The following is a 21,842-nucleotide window of genomic DNA, read 5'->3' on the forward strand; positions in this document are numbered from 1 at the left end:
ACTGTTGGTGGTTGATTATGATTAGAAATAAGCCTAATGATTGATGGGCATTGTCAAGAAGCTAAAGAGAACGTCAGTAAAGTCCTCATCTGATTCCACAAATAACTCTGTTGTTCTCTTTACCACCAAGGCCTTCAAGCTAATTGCTTTTGCTTCTTCCTTACTCATTGAGTATATGCTTTCAAAATCTTGCTTTGTTCAAATACTGAATACAAGCTGCAAAATCAATGTTAATCAATTACTTATCTAGCCATAAGCCTTGTGTTCATAGACTACAAGAAATTTTGAAATCTAGCAAAAGCTCATTTTCTGGCTAAAAGCAGATAAGTTATTGAATTTCATAAACAAAATCTAATTGCAAAAAGCAGAAACTCAATAAATAGGCATTTTCTTGAAACAAGGAAAAGGATAAATTGTTCAAAAACACCATGATTCTAGCTGATCTCCACAAGGCTGGAAGATTTAAGGACTTTTTCTTAGTGCAAATTCACATACATATGTAACATAAGAAAACATAAATCATTGAACAAAGTAATAATTTGATATTAATTAAGGTTTACATAAACTACCTAAAGGACCTCAATGGGCTTGAAAAGAACATCATCAGAAAATCAAAAACAGAAGATGGTGGAGATGTGTAATTAATTTGATCATTAATTAAGGTTTACAAGTCGTAAAAAGCTTCGATGTTTAGAGCTTTCTGGGATTGAATGATGATTAAAACATTGTAAACACTGAGAATAAAAGCAAGATTAAATAAACTAATACAAGTCATAATTCCACAGAGAAAACAGCCCTTGTAGTCATGCTATTAACTGTAGCTCAGACGCTAAGAACTTAACTTTAAAAGTAACTGATATTATATGACAAAAAATAGAGTACCTGGTGATCACCAAGCTCCTGTTGCTAGAGAGGAGTTCAATGAAGGATTCAGCGAGCAGAGAGTGGAGAAAATCAAGTAGAAGAGAAGTTTAAGAAGTTAAAAGGTGTATCCGTACATGTGTGGTCCATTATCTTTAGAACTCCTTTTTAAGTCAAGACTTTTAAGGGAGAAGAAATGAACCGTCCAGTACTTGACTTTTAATCTCTTGTAACAGAGAAAATACCCATACCGGAACTTAATTATCCAGATATACCATTTTCATTAAGTAAAATGATAACTAATTAAAGACTTTGATCCAAATTAAGCTGTTGTCCTCAGGATATATTTATGCATTGTAAAATCAATCCCAAAACAGAAAAGAAACTGCTCACACTACTTAAGAGAGCAAGGTGGTAAATATTCTGAGAAAAGAAGTGTTAATTACTATTATAACTGGAAGTCCGGAACTAAACCATTGAAATCACTCAATCTTCAATGTTTATAGCTTATGGGGTTGAAATAGCAGTTAAATCATTCCAAGCATAAATAATTGAAGAAGATTAAACAACTAATAGAAGAGTCTCTACAGACCAAAACTCATATATCGGCTACCTCAAGAACCCAACATTATATAAGAAGTGATGATTTATGATGAAGTTATGTATGGTACCTGATGATCGCCAAATGCAGCTAGTTAGCTAGCTAGTGTTGCTTCAGAAGTGTAATGAAGTACTTAAGGAAAAGGCCGGAGAGCGAAGAGAAAAACCAGTAGAAAAGCAGTTTTAAAAAAAGTAGAGTAAAAGGTGCATCACTGTGTAGACCTGTCATCTTTACAGTCTTTGGGAAAAGGAAAATTTTTAATGGAGAAGACATCAACAGTCCAGTATTTTTCCTGACTTTTTATATTTGGAATAATGAATGAATTTGCGTCTAATTCGTATGGATTTGTTTTTGAGCTTGACAAAATTATTTTTGGGTTTCAAATAACTTTTAAAACTTACATAAGTTTGAGCAAAAGTGAATCTATGGTGATGTCCTAAATTCAAGTCTCCAAAATTATTAATAGGGATAGTTATTGTCTATTAGGGTTGCAAAAAGTAAGTCAAACCGAATCGAAAAACTGGATCAAAATCAATCCAAAAAAAATTGGTATTTCAAAACGATCGATTCGGTTTCGATTTTTAAAATAAAGAAAACTGAAAAATCAATTCAGTTAACTATTCAAATGTGATTTTGAGCTGTCAATTGAAAACTGGTTTTCCTATTATTTTAAAATTAGAGAGAGTTAAACAATCAGAAATAAAAAAAAAAATTAGAAAAACTGACAAAGAGAAGCTGCACGCCACCTGCTGTGCATTTAATTCCTTGGAACTCTCACCATCTTTAGGTACCCACTTATATTTACTGCTTCTTCGTTCCCTACAACTAGAGGTGGGCCGGACCCGTTTTGGGTAAGTTCCAAATGGACCAGTCATTTATAGGTCTGAGATTGATACTAGGCCAATGAAAAAAATTAGGACCTGAATCAGACCCTAGGTCTGATTAGGACTGATCCTATAAATCCAAGACCGGTCTTAGAACTGGTCCTATAAGGCTTGAATAATTTTATTTTCCTTCCTCAAATTTTTTTTATATTTTGAGGATAAAACAAAATTTTATAGGGGGTTTTTAATATTTTTTTAGGGGTAAAATTTATAAATTTTTTAGACTTGGAAGATTTTTTTAAATAAATTTTATAAAATTTTATTTTAGCCCTCGTAATTTATATTTATTTTAAAATTAACAGGGGGTTTTATGTAATTTGATAAGGGACTATATTGAAAAAATAAAAAACTTTTTAGGCCCGGGCCTTGGAGGAGGGCCCTCCTCCTTAGGCTTGGTCCCGTTTTGGGACCAGGCCTCCTAGGTCCGGTCCTCTCAAGGACCGGTCCTAGGACCGGATTTTGGAGCTGGGCTTTTGGGCCCGATCCCAAATGCCCAGCTCTACCTACAACTACAAACACCCATTTTTTTCCTAAATCAACTTTCCACCCCAGTCGTAGTTGCTCGACTGAATTTTTTTCCCAATCATAATCGACTTTATTCTTTTTCCAAGTCTTCTCTCCCATGTCAATCGACAGCAGCCTCCACACCCAATAGCATTCGTTTGATACGGTTAAATTCTTTGATTTATCTCTTCAACTTTCTATGTTTTGCAAGCTTTTTTATTCACCAATCTTCTTATTTTTCTCTCTCTAGAAAGGTCACTCTATCCAATAAAGTTCAGATATCATGATTATATATGAGTTGATGGAGGTGGAAGGTGGAGTCTGGGTGGTTTGACGTTGCGAGAAAGTTGGTGACGGTAGTTTGACATCATGAACCCTCCCTCAAAATAGTGGGAGAATGGGGATTGTTTTATAAAACCGATTCATAAACTAGTTAACGGGTAACCAAACTGAATTATCGGTTCGGTTAATAATTAGTTTAAGAGATAATTCGGTCCGATTTCAGTTTGAATTATCTCTTGAGCCGAAAAATCGGTTCGGTTCAAAATATTAGTACTCTGGTCCGATAAACCAGATTTTCACACCCTTATTGTCAACTAGAACTCTTATCGGTTGATAGTTTCGGGTTTTGAATAATTAGTTGAGGTACGTATAAATTGACTTAGAGTCCGTAGTCATAAGAAAAAAAATAATTAACATAATTTTATTTGAGATTATACCCAAGTGTCATTTACCCAAAATGCGTCTATATTAGAAAACTTATCTTATAGAACTCGAGTTCTCATGAGGTTGTGGCATATCACATTATCGAAAATCCACCCCATAAACCTTATGTCACACCTTGGAAAGTCCACATTATTCGCATGGATTTACTTTTGAACTTCAAATAAATGATCTTTATTATTAGAATTGTGTCTACTTTATTTATAGAATCATCGTTATGAACCTTGTATTCTCATGAGATCATGTCACAGCACTATCAGAGTCTCACCCTATGGACCTTATGCCACACCGTCAGATTTCAAGTTAGTTCAAATAGCAATCAATAACACTACGGATAACGAAATATTAGCACCGAATTTCTGTACCGGCCTACGTATAACACGTCTTTCCATTTTTTTACAATTTTTTTCTAGTGAACGGTCGTCCATCAAATTTGGACGGCCGTTCACTTACATGGACGCCCGTCCATATTATATGGACGGGCGTCCATATTCGAGGGACGGGCGTCATATAATATGGACGCTCGTCCTTATTAAAATAAAAATAAAAAATTTGTAAAACCTTAGGGACGGCCATCCATCCATTATGGACGGTCGCCCATTAATTTTGGGCGGACGTCCACAAATAATGGACGCCCGTCCTTCACCAAAATATGAAAAAAAAAAAAAAAATTCTTTGGGGACGCCCGTCCACCAATTGTGGACGGTCGTCCCTTAATTTTGGACGGGCGTCCGTAATTTTTGGACGCCCGTCCATGCATTTGGCTTTTGTCTGTTCTTCATCATCTTCGCACTTTGTAAGCTTTATCTTCTCAGTCTTTCCGGTCTCTTCAGGTAACCAAATTTATTGATCAACATAAAACTCTTCTATGAAACCGTAGTAGAAGAAATATACCGTAGGATGATTCCCAATCTTGTACTTCTTTGCCAACCGTTTTTCTTTTTCAGCATCCACTTTGGCAACCACCAGATTGCCCTTACGTTTCATGGCCGTTGCTGAAGATTTTGGTGACAGTCTATTTCTCCAGAAGTACTGTGACGAGTAAAAAACCACCATTACCTGCTGATTCTGAATGATGAAGTTGCTGAAATTCTTCTCAGTCAATACCACCATTTTTTCTTCACTCACAAGCACCGGACGTGGCGATTGAATCTTGCGACTGAAGATTTGAGTTAAGCCCATAACAGGATATACATCTTCATTGTTTCGTTTCGATGAGTAGGAGACGAGATCGAGATTTGGCAGAAGAATTATATTGGGTTGTTTGGGTGATACCATGTATTGTGAGAGAGGTGTAAATTTGATAAAAATTTCCACTGTAAAAAACTAAATAAATGTATCAATCCACACGCAAGTTATCAACCAATTAACAGTTCTTCATTAGTATTGATTAGTCACTCTGATTCCCATATAAGAAGCTAACCCAGATTTAACTTTTGAGCAGAACTGTAAATATTAACTACTTTAAACATACCGACAAAGCCACAACATTGATATAGAAGTCAATTAGTGTTGCTGATATCCACCTGCAGACAGTTTAACAAATTCAGTAGATTGACATGGCAAGCAAATACATGGTATCCCCCAAACAACCCAATATAATTCTTCTGCCGAATCTCAATCTCGTCTTCTACTCATCGAAACGAAACAATGAAGATGTATATCCTGCTATGGGCTTAACTCAAATCTTCAATCGCAAGATTCAATCGCCACGTCCGGTGCTTGTGAGTGAAGAAAAAATAGTGGTATTGACTGAGAAGAATTTCAGCAACTTCATCACTCAGAATCAGTAGGTAATGGTGGTTTTTTACTTGTCACAGTACTTCTGGAGAAATAGACTGTCACCAAAATCTTCAGCAGCAGCCATGAAACGTAAGGGCAATCTGGTGGTTGCCAAAGTGGATGCTGAAAAAGAAAAACTGTTGGCAAAGAAGTACAAGATTGGGAATTATCCTACGGTATATTTCTTCTACTATGGTTTCATAGAAGAGTTTTATGTTGATAAACAAATTTGGTTACCTGAAGAGACCGAAAAGACTGAGAAGATAAAGCTTACGAAGTGCGAAGATGATAAAGAACAGATAAAAGCCAAATGCATGGACGGACGTCCAAAAATTACGGACGCCTGTCCAAAATTAAGGGACACCCATCCACAATCATCCCTAAAGATTTTTTTTTTTTCATATTTGGGTGAAGGACGGGCGTCCATTATTTGTGGACGGCCATCCAAAATTAATGGACAGTCGTCCATAATGGATGGACGGCCGTCCATAAGGTTTTACAAATTTTTTAATTTTATTTTAATAGGGATGGGCGTCCATATAATATGGTCAGACGTCCATGTGAGTGAACGGCCGTCCAAATTTGATGGACAGCCATTCACTAGAAAAAAATTATAAAAAAATGGAGAGGCGTTACACGTAAGCCGGTACAGAAATTCGGTGCTGATATTTCGGTGTCCGTAGTGTTATTGAATAGCAATTGTAATCACTCTGATACTATATGAATGGCCTAGTTCATGTGTTTTGCTTCTAATGGTATTACTTGTTAAATATCAGAAAAACTAATAAGCAAACCCTAATACAATGCTTTAATTTATGTACATGTATATATATGATAATGCAATCCCACTGAAAGAACAATACCAGGGTTTCAATTACAAAATCCCATTCTGAAACACCTAATAAGATAACATATTCTTTCATAGTAGGTGAACCAAGATGTCCTCAATGTTCTGGATTTGGATCTCTAAGAAAGGCATCAGTTAGAACTGATTCAGACACAAAAGAAGCCACCATAAGACGCAAGGCCTGCAACGAAAGAAAAGTTTACAGAGTATCAGCGGGATGGTAAATAAATTATTCAGATAATCTGATCTGGGTTCTCATGGCATAAAAAATTCTCAATCGAGGCTCTCCACCTGTGCAGCCTAATAAGTAAGAGGTGGTGCCGCCACAATAGCAAAATTCGTGGCAGCCATAATATGCATTGCTCAATGAGGGTAGTGGGATGGCATTTGGCAGAATGATGGATGAAATGAATATAGCAGCTACAGGTGGTGCTTTGGTAAGCCTGGTATGTAGCGGCCACTGCTACAGCCGTAGCTTTTTCCTATGGAACCTCGTTTTGTTTTACTTCTACACTCACTCACTATCACTAAGAACTTGGTGCAGTAAAAGATCCCTAAATTGAGATCTAGGAGAAAGAGAAATTTGAACAGAGTTTTGAATTCAAAGAAATTTGAAAATCAAGGAAAACGATGCTGGTACACCGTACACATTCTGTATATCTGCAATCTACTGTCATGGTGTCTTGATATGTCATTATCTTGCAATTCAATAAGAATTACACTGTAGTAATTGATTCAAAATATCAGGAAATGAAAACCTCGGCAGTTTTAAAATTGAACGAATTAGCTGATCTTGTTGTCACACTTTGATGCTAATAAGACTGCTAATGCTCTGGCCAATGTGAGGCAGAAACATTAAAATACAGTAGTTGCTACCCAGCAGATGATTTTTTTCCGCCTAATAGGTGTATCTTCGATGTAGAATATCTGTGATTATGTGGAAAAAAAAAAATCTTTTTTCTTATAAAAAGTCCTAAATTGTGTAGAAAAGAATCAATATTTGTAGACAATGGGATGCTTTGTGAGAGTTTTATTGCAGAATTTGATACATTAACTTACCTCCTCACAGCCCACATGCACAACACGCTCCTCAATGTCAGCAACAGGTTTATCCAATTTGCTCAGAAGAGACAGACATGAGATTGAGGATATAGGTGTTATGATCAACTTGTCTGTTATGGTGAACATTGCCGGTCCCTTTGCAAATCCTCTTCTTGTAGTTTCCTTGACAGTTAATGTTGAAATTGTACTCCCTTGTGAATAACATTGTATCCAAGAAGAAAGACGAGCTTTATCATAAGACAATATATCATGCCAATCTCCAAATTCATTTTTCTTCTGCGCGTAGTAATATGGCGGGTGTATATCTTCCTCAATGCCAAGTGGATTGTTCTCATAGCTAAACCCAGGGGCAAGTTTTGGATTGACTAGCATTGCCTTGTGCTCATTTGATTTTAGGTATTTCTCAGCATCTAGTTCGTGAACACTATTGTATAGGTGATTTATACATCCTTTGGAAATGCTGCTGTGCATTTCCTTTACCACATGCCCAAGTGGAACAGTGAGGAAACTGAATAATAAATCAACAAAATCTTCCCCTGCTTCTGCATAGCAAACCATCTTCCAGGATTTGCTAGTTATAAGCTTGACATGAATTTTCTTATTCACATTTGATGCTGGTTCTTCCATTCTAGATTTGACATAGCCGCCCTGATGAAAATCTTCTTTGCCCAATTCATTTGCTAGACTATTCTTCAACAGAGTTTCTGTCAAAGGTGTCTCTGATAGAGCGAACTTGAGCAAAGTCAAAACCTGAAACAATCCATTAGATCACAAAACTATGATAAACGAATTGATATCTCTTTTTTTTTTTTTTTTTTTTTATTCTTTTTCTGCTCTATACTCTGCTATTAGTTAACTTCTGATAATGTCTTGCTTTTTTGCATAACATTTTTATTTACTTCTAAAAGAATAAACAGGATTTTAGGTGAATTATTTCCAGCAAAGTGATCATCTTGAGGATGAACAAGCTCCTATATTATGTAGAAATAGATGGATAAGTTAAAAAGTAATACAATTCTAGGGGGAATCAGTACTGAATCTGATAAAATGGCGTGAACAATAGTTACCTCATCTACACCTATGTCGAAATTACGTTCCTCAATGGTGCTCCAGTCTGAGCCAACTAGCTTGGAAAGTAAAGAAAGGCGAGATTCAGTACACGAGGGCAATACTTGCAATTCATCACTTATTATAAATCTCGTTTGCTCTCTGACAAACACCCCATTATAATCGTAATCGTATAGGGTACATGATGGCAATAGCTCAGCTACTTCAGTCTCCAACAGATGAACCTCGCGATTTATGTGCTCTTGGCAATCACAAATGGCATCGCTGTAAGGACTCAATAACTTGTAGCCAGAAAGGGTGCATAATTTGTTACAGCAAAGAAAGTACTTCAGGGTTTGACCATCATCAATCTTCAATTTCAGTTTCTCGCATTGAGCTGCAGATCCATTTCTGGGGTACAGCAACATGTTCTTGCATACTGCAGTTTGAAATTGCTGCACACCAAGATTCTCAACACTTCCATACAAATTTTTAAGGCAACCTAACCCCACGCTAGGTGGCTGCTTACGGATGAGCCTGATGATTGTACCCATTGGCATTGTCAAGAAACTGAAGAGAACATCAATAAAGTCCTCATCTGATTCAACAAAAACAATTTTGTTCTTCTCCTTGTCCACCCAAGCCCTCAAACTAATAGCACTTGTTTCTTTCTTATCCATTGACAATAGGATTTCAGTTATTCTATTTGTTAAAACATTAATCATTAATTACTCATACCAGCATGAAGCTTGCGTTCCATACACTTCAAGAACTGAAAAAATTCAAGAAACCCTCATTAAAATAAACAAGCCGTAAAATTCCTTAAGTTTAGAGATTTCTGGGGTTGTTATAACAGTAAAAACATTCCAACCAATAAACTAGCCAACAAAAGCAGAAAAGCAATCACTCTACCAATCATCAAAGCGCATAAGTTAGCTCAGGCACTACAGTTCTATCGTTATAATTAACTAATGATTTGTGATGAAAATAAGGTACCTGATGAAGGTCAACAAATGAAACCAGTATACTGCTCAAGCCTCAACAGACTGCTACTAAGAATGTTGAGAAAGAATGTGAAGAAGAGAAGAACAAGGAGCATCAGTACGTACGTGCACTTGTGGTTTAGTATCTTTCAGAGTCTTTTATGGAAGAAAGAATCGAATTTTAATGGAGAAGGCATTGATAGTGTCCCATGATTGAGTTGACTTGGGCCTCTCCCCATCATAGAAAATATCACCCAATACCTTTGTCGTCTCTTATTTCTTTTACGTCCTCTCACATTTGAAAAATTAGCATTTACGTCCCCTTGACCAGGACCACTTATGGTCAACACAATCTAAGAAAGTGAAATCACATAACTGCCCCTCCAGTTAAACAAGTTGTCCCATCAACATAAAACCTATATTAATACCAAAATCCACCAAACATCAATAAAATTTCAATTGATGTCAAACCATAAATCAAAGGGTAGAAAAAGCGACGACCCCAAGGAGTGTGGTGGTGCCGACGATACACTATCACTTATAGTTGTTCAACTACGAAGTTTCATGTCTCTCTTAATTTCGGCGAAGATTTCGATGACTTCATCTTCACTTGTAGTTGTTCAACTACGAAGTTTCATGTCTTTCTTAATTTTCAACGGAGATTTCAATGAACTTTGCCAGTGGTCGCGAATGATCAATGTTAGAAGGTACATATATGCTAGGTAAGTAAGATTAGATTTTTATCATTATGTTCAAATGAATTAAGATTCCTTTTTGGTCTAAATTTCATTTCATTTGATTTTATTATATTATCATATATAAATATTATGAAATTAAACTAAATGATGGTGGCGATTAGTTGGATGGCGATAAACAACATTTAGGTTTGGGTATGTTTTCTTCATGTCCTTACAAGTAGGGGTGATCAGCTCTAGGTACATGCCATTTTTCAAAGAATCGAAATCGAAATCGAAATCAGAACCAAAACTAATCGGTTTTGGTTTCGATTATGAGTACTTAGGAAAATTATGAATACCCCTATTATTCACAAAATGACAAATTAGAAATATATCTTGGGTATCGGTCGGTTCCACCCCGAGTACTCGGACCTCAGTTTTGGTTTCAGTTATGATTCTTAAAGTGGTGGAACCGATGTGGTTCCACCAAATTTGGAACTGAAATTGACATTTTCCATGTTGGTTTCTTTTGAACCCTGGGTACCTTCCGATTTCGGTTCTACCCATATTTCATGCTCACCCCTACTTACAAGTTTCAGTTACACTGATCTTGATTATTGGGGTAATTAACATGTTGATTAATCTTATTTATCAAATTTCATGTATGAGAATTTTGTGTGTTATATTAAATATAATAAATATTGGAATTTAATTCAATGCATTGTCTATATGGATTCATAGGATATCTATAAGATTAAAGGAAAACATTTCAACTTATTTCAATTAAATGGAATTTCTATATACGTAGCCCATTAACGACGTCGTAGGGCGTTAACAACAAGAATTAATTAACTAATTAATTAAATTAATCCATGTTTTCAGCAATTTCTATATAACCAGTTAAGCCTTTTAATTGAATATTTTTCATTTTCTTTGGCTTCACTGTACTCTCTAAAAAAAAAAAAAAAAATATTAAAGAATCAGGAGCTTCGCTTTAGCTTCCCGAACATTCCTCCCAGACTCGTAAGAACTATTGCTCCCAAAATCACTGGTTTGTTATTTTTTGCTAATTTTCACATTTCTGATCGCTTAAACCCTAAGAAACTTTATTTTAATTTAATCAATTTATTTGTTTTCCAGTTTTGCAGGTATGTTTGGTTAGGGTTTTAAGGTGCTGATAATTGAAACACTGAAGAGGGGATTTTAGGTACAGGATTTATGTGCAGTTCAACATTGGACTATGTTTCTAAAATTAAATGACAATTAATTGATAAATTTTCGGACTGCGTTTGGCTTTAATTTTTTTTTCCTTGTTTTGCTGTTTGTTGTTGCTGTTGATGAGTTTTGGGAACTTAGAAGTGTCATATTATTGGTTTTGTAGGAGTATGAATGAGTGTTGATGAAGTTAAATTGTGCATTTCTGGGTTATCAGTCTTTGTGGCTTGTTTGTTTGGTTTTAGTGCATGTTTGGTTTCTTGTTTGTTTGGTAATTTATCTGCATTGTTGGTTTTAGTGCATGTTTTGTTGCTTGTTTGTTTGGTAATTTATCTGCATTGTTGGTTTGGTTTCAGTGCATGTTTCATAGAAGCCATGCTCGTATAAATATGTGAAATTGATGTTCCTGTGTGATGTTTTCTTGTTCTACTTTTGAAGGGTCATTGTGCTAACCGTTTGGCATTAGATATACACACATGCCAATTATTTGGTTTTTTGTATGTTCATTATTATTTTGGTTTATATTTTTATAATTTTCTTCATACGTTATTCTTTCTGTGATTGTCACTTTCCATATATCATGTTGCTGTTGAGAGCATGCAATGGTTGCTGCTTGTATGTGCAGGTTGAGAGTGTTGACTCTGTTTGGGAGTCAAAGCTAAGTCCATAGGACAGCATGGGTTTCGATAATGAGTGCGTATTGAACATTCAATCTCTAGCTGGAGAGTACTTCTGTCCTGTTTGTCGTCTACTTGTTTACCCAAATGAAGCTTTACAGTCACAGTGCACTCATCTGTACTGTAAACCGTGTTTGACATACATTATCAGCACTACCCAGGCTTGCCCTTATGATGGCTATTTAGTGACTGAAGCAGATTCCAAGGTTTTTTTCTTTCTCTGTTTTGGACTGCTTTGTCATCTTTCAGTAATAACATTATTATTGATATGCATATATTTTTTTTCTGATAACTACTCATTGCAGCCACTTGCAGAGTCAAATAGAACACTTGCCGAAGCAATTGGCAAGATAACCGTTCATTGTCTATACCATAGGAGTGGATGTACGTGGCAGGGTCCTCTATCTGAGTGTACATCACATTGTTCAGGGTGTGCCTTTGGAAATTCGCCTGTTGTATGTAATAGGTGTGGAATTCAGATTGTTCATCGCCAAGTACAGGATCATGCTCAAAATTGTCCTGTAAGTTGAAGAATGCATCTTACATATATAAATATATAAGCTGATACTTTTGTAATCTTTCTAATTTATTTATTTTCACTGTACTGCAACAAAAACTAGTACTCTAGTAATCTTTGTAATTTATTGTTATTGTTACTGTATAATAACAGGGTGTGCAGCCTCAAGCACAACAGGCAGTAGGTGTTCAGGATGCTTCTGCAACAGGCACACCAGGTACAGCTGATCAGACCCAGGCTGCCCCTCAGGCAGGGGTGACCACTTCTCTGATCCAGACCCAAACAACTGCCATCCCTCCAACTGGAAAAGATGCTGGCCAACAAACCAACTCAAATTCTCAGGCCCAAGCTGTTGTTCAGGCTGCAGTACCTTCTGCAGAGCAATGGTATCAACAGCAACAGCAATATCAGCAATACTACCAGCAGTATTATCAACAATACTACCCCTATCAACAACAAGCGGTTCCACAATATCAGCAGCAGCAATTGCAGGCTCAACCTCAGGGGTTTGTACAGCCACAGACACAGTCCCAAACTCAACCGCAACGTCAACCGCATATGCAGCCTCAACCCCTGGTTCAACCCCAAGCTCAGCCCCAGCCACAAATTCAGCCCTCACAACCACCAGCTCAGGCACCTGTGACTGTGGTAACTCAACCTCTGAGTCTGACACAAGTCAACCCACAGCAGCAAACTCATCTACCTCCGCAGGGCCAGCCACTTTCTCAGACTCAATCTTATCCTCAAGCTCAAGCTCAGTCTTATGCCCAAGCTCAGGCTCATCCACAACCTCAGCCCATTCGGCCCCATCCCCCAAATATGCAAATGCCCCAGTATCAACAACCTCTTTCTCATATGCAAAATAAGCAACCCCAAATTCAGCATCCTATTCCTCAGCCTCAACTTCAATCTCAAACTCAGCAACAAACACAGGTCCAGTCCCAGTCCCAGACTCATTCTCAACTCAACCCCCCATTGCCCAACCAGACACAGACCCAGCATACTGCAGCCCATGCAGTAACAGGCCACCATTCTTACCCACAGCCACAGCCTCAGCCTCAGCCTCATCAGCAAATACCATTGAGTGGCCCACTACAACATCCCATGCTTCTGCATCCACATGGTGGATCTTATCCGCAAATACAGAATCAATATTCTCAACAAACTCCCCAGATGCGTCCACCGCAACCTAATGCTACAATTCCGAATCAGCAGCAATCAGCAGTGTTACCTGCACCAGGTCAAGTGCCAAACATTCCTCCAGCACAACAACCACCAGTTCACCCTCATGTTCATCAACCAGGACTTCCAGGACATCAGCGTCCTGTTATTCAGCCAATGCAACAACCTATGCCTCAACTGTATGGGCAGCAGCAGCCGTCTTTTACAGGACAGTATCAGCAAGTTCCCTTTGCACAGCAACATCCATCTGTGCAATCCCAGTTGCGTCCACAGGGTCCACCTAATTCATTCCAGCAGCCTTCTCATCCCTATTCACAGCCACAGCCGAATGTTGCACTTTTGCATGGTATGCAACCCCATCAGTACCAAAATATTGTAGGACGGCCTATGAATCCTAATCATGCAGCACAATCCCAACCATATCAACAATCTGCAGCAGGTCTGCAGGGTAGAGCAATTCAGTATGGTTTAAACCAACCTTTTTCAAATCAGAGTAACGTGCTCGGGACCAACAACCAAATGCAATTGTCTTCTGAAAAACAGTCTGCGGCAACATTAGAACAAGCAATATCTGAGAAGCAAGACATTGCTGAGAAAAGTGAAGATGAGAAAAAAGTAGAACCATCTTCTCAGAAAACTGCAAAAACTGATGGAAATACATTGAATGCAGCTTCTGGTCCTCAAGCTGATGCAGTAGGTATGAAAGTCCCCAAATCTGAAAGTGATGTAAAGTTGATGGTTGATGAGATCAAAGCTGAAGTTGAAGATAAAACTAATCCAGTTGATACTTCTGCTAAGGAGTTTGTCACAGATCTGGAGTCAGGTGCATCAGGAAATGCAGTGCCTGGAATTAAGCTGGTGGTTAAGGAAGAGGTTGTAGAAAATATTGGGGACTATAAAGATTCAGCTAATGTTGACTGCAAACAAGTGGGACATTCTGTGTTGGAAGAAAAGGAAATTCAGAATGGTTCTCTACAGAAAAGTTCCCCATTACAGGTAGGTTCACAACTTGGAGAACAGAGTGGGATGCTGCAGAAAGGCAAAACTTTGCCTCAAGGTCCTGCATTAGTACCTCCAGCTGGTCAGGTGCAACCTGGAGGTTCTGTGCTGTCCCCTTCAACACATTATGGGTCCTCAACTCTTCAACAAAGGCCTACTGCACCGTCAATGTTCCAAGCACCACATCCAGGACCATTACATCACACACAGGGCCTGGGGAACCCTCCTACACAGTTTAGGCCACAGGGCTCTAGTCATGTATCACATCCAGGACAATCTTTAATGCCTGCTGATAATTTCCAGCCACCTATATTCAAGCCCCATGGTCCTGAAATACCTCCAGTTGGCATTTCAGGCTCAGCCGCTGCAGCAGCCTTTGGAAGGGGAGCAGGTCATCATGGTCCTCCTCAGCATAGCTTAGAACCACTGACGGCACCTCATGGGCCTTATAATCAAGGTCATCTGCCCCCTTCCCATTTTGGGGCTCCCAGAATATCACAAAGTGATCCTGTTGGAGGGCTGCCACTGAGGCCAGTACCACCTGGTGCATTTGACTCACATGGTGGAATGATAGGAGGGCCATCGTATGGCCCTGAAGGTCAGAGGCCGGGCTACTTGGATGGAAGACGACCTGATTCTCATCTACCAGGCTCACTGGAACAAAGTCCTTATGGGCAGCTGTCTGGTTTACAGTCTAATACGATGAGATTGAATGGGGCCTCAGGCCTTGAGTTACCAGATGAAAGATTTAAGCCTTTTCTAGGTGAACGTCTGAATCCAGTCCCAATGGACCCAGCTCAAGGGGTTATTGATCGTGGAGAGCTTGAAGAAGATCTCAAGCAATTTCCTAGACCTTCTCATTTGGATACTGAGCCTTTTGCTAAACTTGGTGGTCGCTTTCCCTCATCTAGGCCTCTAGATAGGGGTCCTCATGGTTTTGGTATCGATGTGGGACCAAAGCCATATGATAGAGGATTGAACTATGATCTTGGGTTGAAATTGGATCATGTGCCTGGCTCTGCTCCGTCAAGATTTTTGCCCTCCTATGCTGGAGAAAGACCACCTGGTATTCATGAAGATGCACCAGGGAGATCAGATTCTGCTCGTTCTCATCCAGAGTTTCTTGGAGTAGGACCTAGATATGGACGCCGTCATATGGATGGATTGAGTCCAAGGAGTCCAGTTAGAGAATTTCCTGGGATATCCTCACGTGCATTTGGAAGCCTTCCTGGGAATTTAGGTAGCAGCCACTCAGGCTTGGATGATATTGACAGCAGGGAGTTCCGTCGATTTGGTGATCCAATTGGCAATTCATTTCATGATAGTAGGTTTCCAGCTTTCCCAAGCCATTTTCGCAGGGGTGAGTTTGAGAGGCCTGGTAGGAGTGGTGATTTTGTTGGTCGAGATTTTCTGCCTAACCATTTACGGAGGGGTGAACATTTAGGTCCTCAAAATTTAAGGCTGGGAGAAACGGTTGGTTTTGGTGGAATTCCCGGTCATGCACGTATGGGAGACTTGGGTGGGCCAGGAAACTTTCCTCATCCAAGACTTGGTGAGCCTGGATTCAGGAGCAGCTTTTCGCATCAGGGTTTCCCAAATGATGGTGGATTCTATACAGTTGAGAATTCTTTGCTACTTATGTTTTTTTGAAGAAAGTTAACTATTATATTTTTTGATATAGTGTTTACATCTCAATATATGCAAAGTGAATGGACATCATAGGTTTCTTTGTCATGGTAACATCAGGGTGATATGGAGCCTTTTGACAACTCAAGAAAACGGAAGGCTCCAAGCATGGGATGGTGCCGCATTTGTAAGGTTGATTGTGAAACAGTGGATGGTTTGGATCTGCATTCACAAACAAGGGAGCATCAAAAGTTGGCTATGGATATGGTTGTAAGTATCAAGCAGAATGCAAAGAAACAGAAATCGTAAGCTATTATTGTTTTTGTTATACTTTATCCCTCTAAACTTCAATTAATCTGTGTTTTTGAAACCTTTTTTAATTTCTGTTTTGCTTTTTGGTTTATAGAACACCTGGTGATCGTTCCATACATGATGATGCAAACAAGTCAAGAAATGCAAATCTTGAGGGCCGCGGGAAAAAGCATTAAGGCATGGTGAAATGCTCCAAGTTGGATCTTGTTGGTTGCTTGGCTGACCAGGGTTGATTTTGTTCTTTTGGTATTTTGCAATTAGCAAATATAGGTGATTCACCCTTCCATGCCTCTTTTATGCTTTCAGGGTGGTTTATGGTAGTCTTGTTATTTCAGGTTGCTGCCATGTTAAGGAGATGGTTTTTGGAACTGAAGTCAGTGGCAGTTAAGTTGTTGGTTTTGATTTTAAAATCTTTATTTCAAAACTGGGTTAGTCTTATGTTAACATTAATTAGCATTTTCCAGTTGAAAGTGATCTCATTATATCAGTTTTGCATATGATACATACCCGTTATGTTGAAATGGCATTTTGATAGTTATTTTGTATCTTCTTAATTCCTGAATCGTTAATGTGGACAGTATTTTGTTGTTCAGGTTGTTTTAAAAGGTAGTTAACATTATATTATCAGATATTTTAGTCTTTGCTCTATTTGCCCTCTGAGGTGCTGTGCTTTTAGGTCTGAAAACTGAACTAGGTTGCTACTTGCCTCTTCTGCTTTTAACTTGGGACAATCTTTGCCATCTTGTTTAGCAATGGAGATCGGTTTTTTGCTAAATTATCTGGATGAATTTTTTGTTTTTGACTCAACCTAACCACTCTTTTCCTTCCTCAGCTTTTGCTTCATGTTACATTACATCCCACCCTTATTTATCTTCTCTTCTATATAATCTCTTTTTCTAAATGCATCTTCTTTTGACCGGCCGTTTTTCCTGCTCTAAATATCTGCTCCACTTGTCGCTGCAAAGAACGGAAATTTACTAGATTACTAGCTAAAGGAATAATGTCTCTTGATAAGATGCCTAATTGAAAAGAGAATCTAAATAAATTTACTGAATTAGGGTATATTTTGGAACAAGTCAAAGTATGACATTATGAGTGCGAATATTCTAGAAATCTTTTCATTTATGGCTGTCTTTGCATGGCCATTTTGTGGTTAAAGAGTGTTGATTTTAGTTACAGATTTTACAAGTACAATATCAGTGAGTTAATCACCTGTTACGTTTTCATAAATCTGAGTTCTTGTAATCCAGTGTTGATACTTTTTAGGTATGAATACTTACGTACTGAGATTTGGCTACTCTATCTAAGTTACTTGTCTTTATCAAATTTTGCGTGGATTGCTATTGGAAGAATTTGTATTGAATTTGATCTTTTCTTAACACTTTAATGATGGGCTATCTGTTATCAATTGCACAATAAGGTTTGAACATGTTGCAAGACTTTGAGGATCATAGCTATTACTAATTCCTACTGACTTTTTTGGTGCGGAAGTTTGTTTTTGTGAATAGAATTTGTGATATGTTACATATTGAGGGGATTTATCCCAGGTTACTCTATCTTATTAGATTAAGAAGTACTAGGTAAAAGTGCTATAAGTTGTATTCAGTTAAATGCCAATACTTGGGAAAGATTGTGTGAGATAGGCTGAATTATTGAAGGAAATTTATTCCTCATTCATTCTCTGGAACTTCAATTAGATAGAGAAATCTAGAAGTTGAAGAAGCCAAAACCAAGCTTATGTACTTGTTTGATTTATCTTCTTACTTGGTTAGCTTCATTAAATTGCTGTTTTGAGTGGAACTTGTTGGTTTAATTTTGTGATCCGAAAAGTTTAGAGTATTTGGAATTTTAATAAATGCCTTTAAAATAGGATTAGAGTGTCAAATATACATTCTTCTAGCCAGTGTTAGGGGGAGAAAGTTTCTAGTTTATTTGCTGGAATTTTATGACAATACTACTTTTCAGTGGTTAAGTTACTGAAGTCTGATCTTCTTGTTAACGTCTTTCTATTAAATTTGAGGCCTTATGCATAATACTATGACAAGTTACTTTAACCATCAGAGTTGATATTTTTGTTTCTGGTGAATTTTTTTTTTTTTTTTTCTATAATAGATTTTTTCAATTCGACCTGTCTTTTTACGGGAAAGCAGACAACATAAAGGCTGAAAGTTCAGTGGAAAGGTTTACTCGACCATCTTTTTTAGATGTGGTAAGATTGTGTTCAATATAAGGATTTTCTTTTTTGTGAATTCTTTGCTTTGCAGTACTGTTCTTTTGTAATTGGTTTACTGGAGATTCTATCCTGTGTTTTGCAACACATTTAAATATTTTTTCCACCAAGTGTTTTGCGGAGGAAACTTGTAGGTAGTTTCATGATCTTAAGAAACATAATTGACTTAGAGTTCATTCATATTCAGTTGTAAGTGTTGTTGTATCAAAGTTCAGAACCCTACCTTGGTGCTTTAGTGATGGGACTCATATATAAAAAATGAATCAGATATGTTCAAGTATCCTGTGCTGTATTCAATATTGCCTCTTGGTTTATTATGCATTGATGAACATATAATTCATTGAAACAGAGTTTAACTGGTTTGAGTGAAAGGACTTGTAAGCTTACTCCTATTAGGCTTTTGTTAGGAAAGTCTCAGGTAAAGTGGGGTTGTGGGCTTCACTGAATGTTCTGGTGACAAAGATTGGTGCTTTAACTTTCTGTAATGCCTGGACCCTTTTTTGTGCTAGAATGAAATTTTCACAGGCATTGGTAATATATTTGGTTTGTCTATGTTGAAATTTTTTTGTGTTTATCTTTTTCCTAGACTTATTGGTGGGTTATATCAATATGATTGGCTTTTGCTTGGAGGGCTAGAAAAATATTAGGACTGTTGTATAATGATGCAGTATCTTCTATTTTTGCAATATAGGGATATTGAAGGGTTTCTTTGTTGAATTATCTTTAGGTCTAGATTCGATTTTCTTTCTTTCTTTTGATTTCTTTTAGTTGACTCTTTTGGAGAGGGGAAAAGTGAGAACGTAACACAAGTCTGATAACATGACAAATCAACTAGATTCAGCATTTTCTGATTTGCGGTTCCAGCTTACTAACTTTTTTGTCCTGAATGATTTTTTATTTTGGCTAGACTTTCTCACTAGCAAGTCATTTAACTTGATCAAATTATACTTAGTTGCTCAGTTTCTTTTAGGCTATTTTGTTTGACAGATCTAAATGAATTTAAATTTTATCATATCTTGATCTATGTCAAACTATCAAGTTAACCTTCCTTCTATTTAAAGTTGAAGGAAAAAAAGATGTATGTCCTGTGTCTGGCATGCTAGTTTTATGTCATTTATTTGTTATTTTAGGTTGTTTGCACAAAGAATTGCTTGCTACTGCCCCACTACATGAAGCCAAACTTTTTGAAGATTCCATCAAACTATGTAGTAGTTAGTGACTGAAGAACCTATTGAAGACACTATTGAACTAACCATTGGTTAGGGGCTAAAGAGCAATTTATCTCCTAGAATGTTATGCTTTAGATACAATTTTCTAGTTTTGTTATCCTTTAGTAAGTTATCAACATTAACACTTCGGTGCTAGTAATTGTGGTTCCATCATATTCTCTAGGAATATCCTTCTTTGTTTATAGTTTGTTATATGCTACATCTGAAAATATTAATGAGAAACCAAAACTTTAAATGGCTCATTGCCTGTGATATACACTCCTTAACTGAGAGTCTAACAAAATAACTATTGTCTGCCTCTGATTACAACTTTGGTTAAGTTTTGCGAATTTGGCTCCTTTGAGAATCTGTTAATGCTTCATGGACCACTTTGTTATACTTGTGAAAGTTGGGGCTTTCATGGAAGTTATAGACAGCCTTTGCAATGTTGGATGGCAATTCTGGAAAGCAAATCGTGCTTCTTCATTTTGTTTGTACCAGGTTTGTGGATTTATTCTTGAGCATTGTTTGTGAGGATATTCTTCTCAATGGTAATTTATCACTTTCTTTCAAGTTTTAAGAATTTTTCTCTACCGTGCTCTGATTGTATTGTGTTATCAGTGTATCTGGCTTAAAGAAAGAGAGTTTAAACACTGTTATTTCTTCTGTCTGGTAGAACGCAGAGCCGAAATTGACATGAACTTTTGATACAAGATAGTGTAGGCATGATTTGGTATCCTAGATAAGCATAATGTGAATAACTTAAGCTATATACTGTAGAACGCAGAGAAAGAGAGTTTAAGCACTGTTATTTCTTCTGTCTGGTAGAACGCAGAGCCAAAATTGACATGAACTTAAACACGGTTATTTGTTACCTTATGTATGTACTTCCGTCGATGTTTGATGAGGCCATGAAGGTGCATGTTAATAGTGTGAGAATTGGACCACTACTGATGTGTCCCACTTTAGTTAATAATTATTTTTAATTTACTAATACGTCAAGTTTCCCATTGGAAACAATGATGGATCAAAAAAATGCTATATGCCTTAGTATGGCATGGCTAACTTAAGCTGTACACTGTAGGTGCTGAATTTTGTAGATACCAGATGATGCAGTGTTTGTGCCAATTTGTGAATAACTGGTGAATAGAAAATATTTTCTATTAAAAAAAAAACAAAGTTATCCGAACATAATGTGACAATTTTTCAGTCAAGTACAGTAGAAGAGTCTTGGACTAGGAAGATTCCGCATAAACTGTTTATCATAAACATTATTCGAAGAGTAATACTATGCTTATAATCTAATTTCATAACTTTTTTCTTATAACCTTATTGTGGCAATTGAGTTGGCAACTATCCCCTAAACTTTCATCACACCCAAATCACTAAATGACTTTACTAAATATAAACGATAGTTTCTTAAGGATGAACGGTCGATCTTTCATAAGAAATATTTGTTCTTTATGAAAAAACAATTGTGCATTTATAAGGAATTGTTGTTTTCTTATTTGTTTCTTATGAAAGAACAACCATTTTTTTATGAATGGAACAATAATTTCTTATGAATGTAAGGTCGTTCGTTTCTAAGGAACGATTGTTCATGTTTAGTTAAAGTTGTTAGTTGACGTGGTAGTGACAATAAATATCAACTTTATTGTCACGTTAGTGTTGTAAAAGAAGTTGTGAGATTAAGTTGTAAATTTAGTATTTTTGTTATAAGAATTTTGACAAGAATTTTCTCATGCAAATTGTATGTGCAAAAATAGATATCCAAACGTAGGCCTTTCTTTTTTCAAGGTTATGAAATGAGTAGAAGCGTATAGGGTCGTGAGTTGAGAGGTTGTTTAAATTCTGATGGTGTTTTTTTTTTACTGGTTCCCAAGAGGACAAAATTACATAATGGAA

The 21,842-nt window shown here is 37.2% G+C and overlaps 2 protein-coding genes across 12 annotated transcripts; one reads left to right on the top strand and one right to left on the bottom strand.

Annotated features, from left to right (window-relative positions):
* Window positions 1–6,021: 6,021 nt before the first annotated feature.
* LOC116144925 lies at window positions 6,022–9,491 on the bottom strand. The gene is made up of 4 exons (XM_031430354.1): window positions 9,308–9,491; window positions 8,332–9,083; window positions 7,262–8,014; window positions 6,022–6,383 (listed from the first exon to the last, which is right to left on the bottom strand). Exons 2-4 carry the CDS (start codon window positions 9,034–9,036, stop codon window positions 6,300–6,302), a joined length of 1,542 nt encoding a protein of 513 aa, XP_031286214.1. The 5' UTR covers window positions 9,037–9,083; window positions 9,308–9,491; the 3' UTR covers window positions 6,022–6,299.
* Window positions 9,492–10,908: 1,417 nt separating this feature from the next.
* LOC116144937 (AT-rich interactive domain-containing protein 1A-like) lies at window positions 10,909–21,551 on the top strand. 11 transcript variants are annotated; one of them, XR_004130337.1, is made up of 9 exons: window positions 10,909–11,022; window positions 11,112–11,178; window positions 11,812–12,069; window positions 12,169–12,384; window positions 12,534–16,178; window positions 16,308–16,492; window positions 16,594–16,676; window positions 16,806–16,882; window positions 18,612–21,551. XR_004130337.1 is itself a non-coding variant. In XM_031430376.1 (9 exons), the coding sequence occupies exons 3-7, from the start codon at window positions 11,863–11,865 to the stop codon at window positions 16,673–16,675; spliced, it is 4,335 nt and encodes a 1,444-aa protein (XP_031286236.1). In that variant the 5' UTR covers window positions 10,909–11,022; window positions 11,112–11,178; window positions 11,812–11,862; the 3' UTR covers window position 16,676; window positions 16,835–16,882; window positions 18,612–21,551. The 11 variants fall into 11 exon arrangements, 6 of the variants coding, with proteins under 6 accessions (XP_031286236.1, XP_031286234.1, XP_031286235.1 ...); XR_004130335.1 differs by having other exon boundaries at window positions 16,594–16,745; window positions 16,835–16,882; window positions 18,612–21,550; XM_031430376.1 differs by having other exon boundaries at window positions 16,835–16,882.
* Window positions 21,552–21,842: the final 291 nt, after the last annotated feature.

Source organism: Pistacia vera, unplaced genomic scaffold, assembly GCF_008641045.1.
Source record: "Pistacia vera cultivar Batoury unplaced genomic scaffold, PisVer_v2 Contig46, whole genome shotgun sequence".
Lineage (NCBI taxonomy): Eukaryota > Viridiplantae > Streptophyta > Magnoliopsida > Sapindales > Anacardiaceae > Pistacia > Pistacia vera.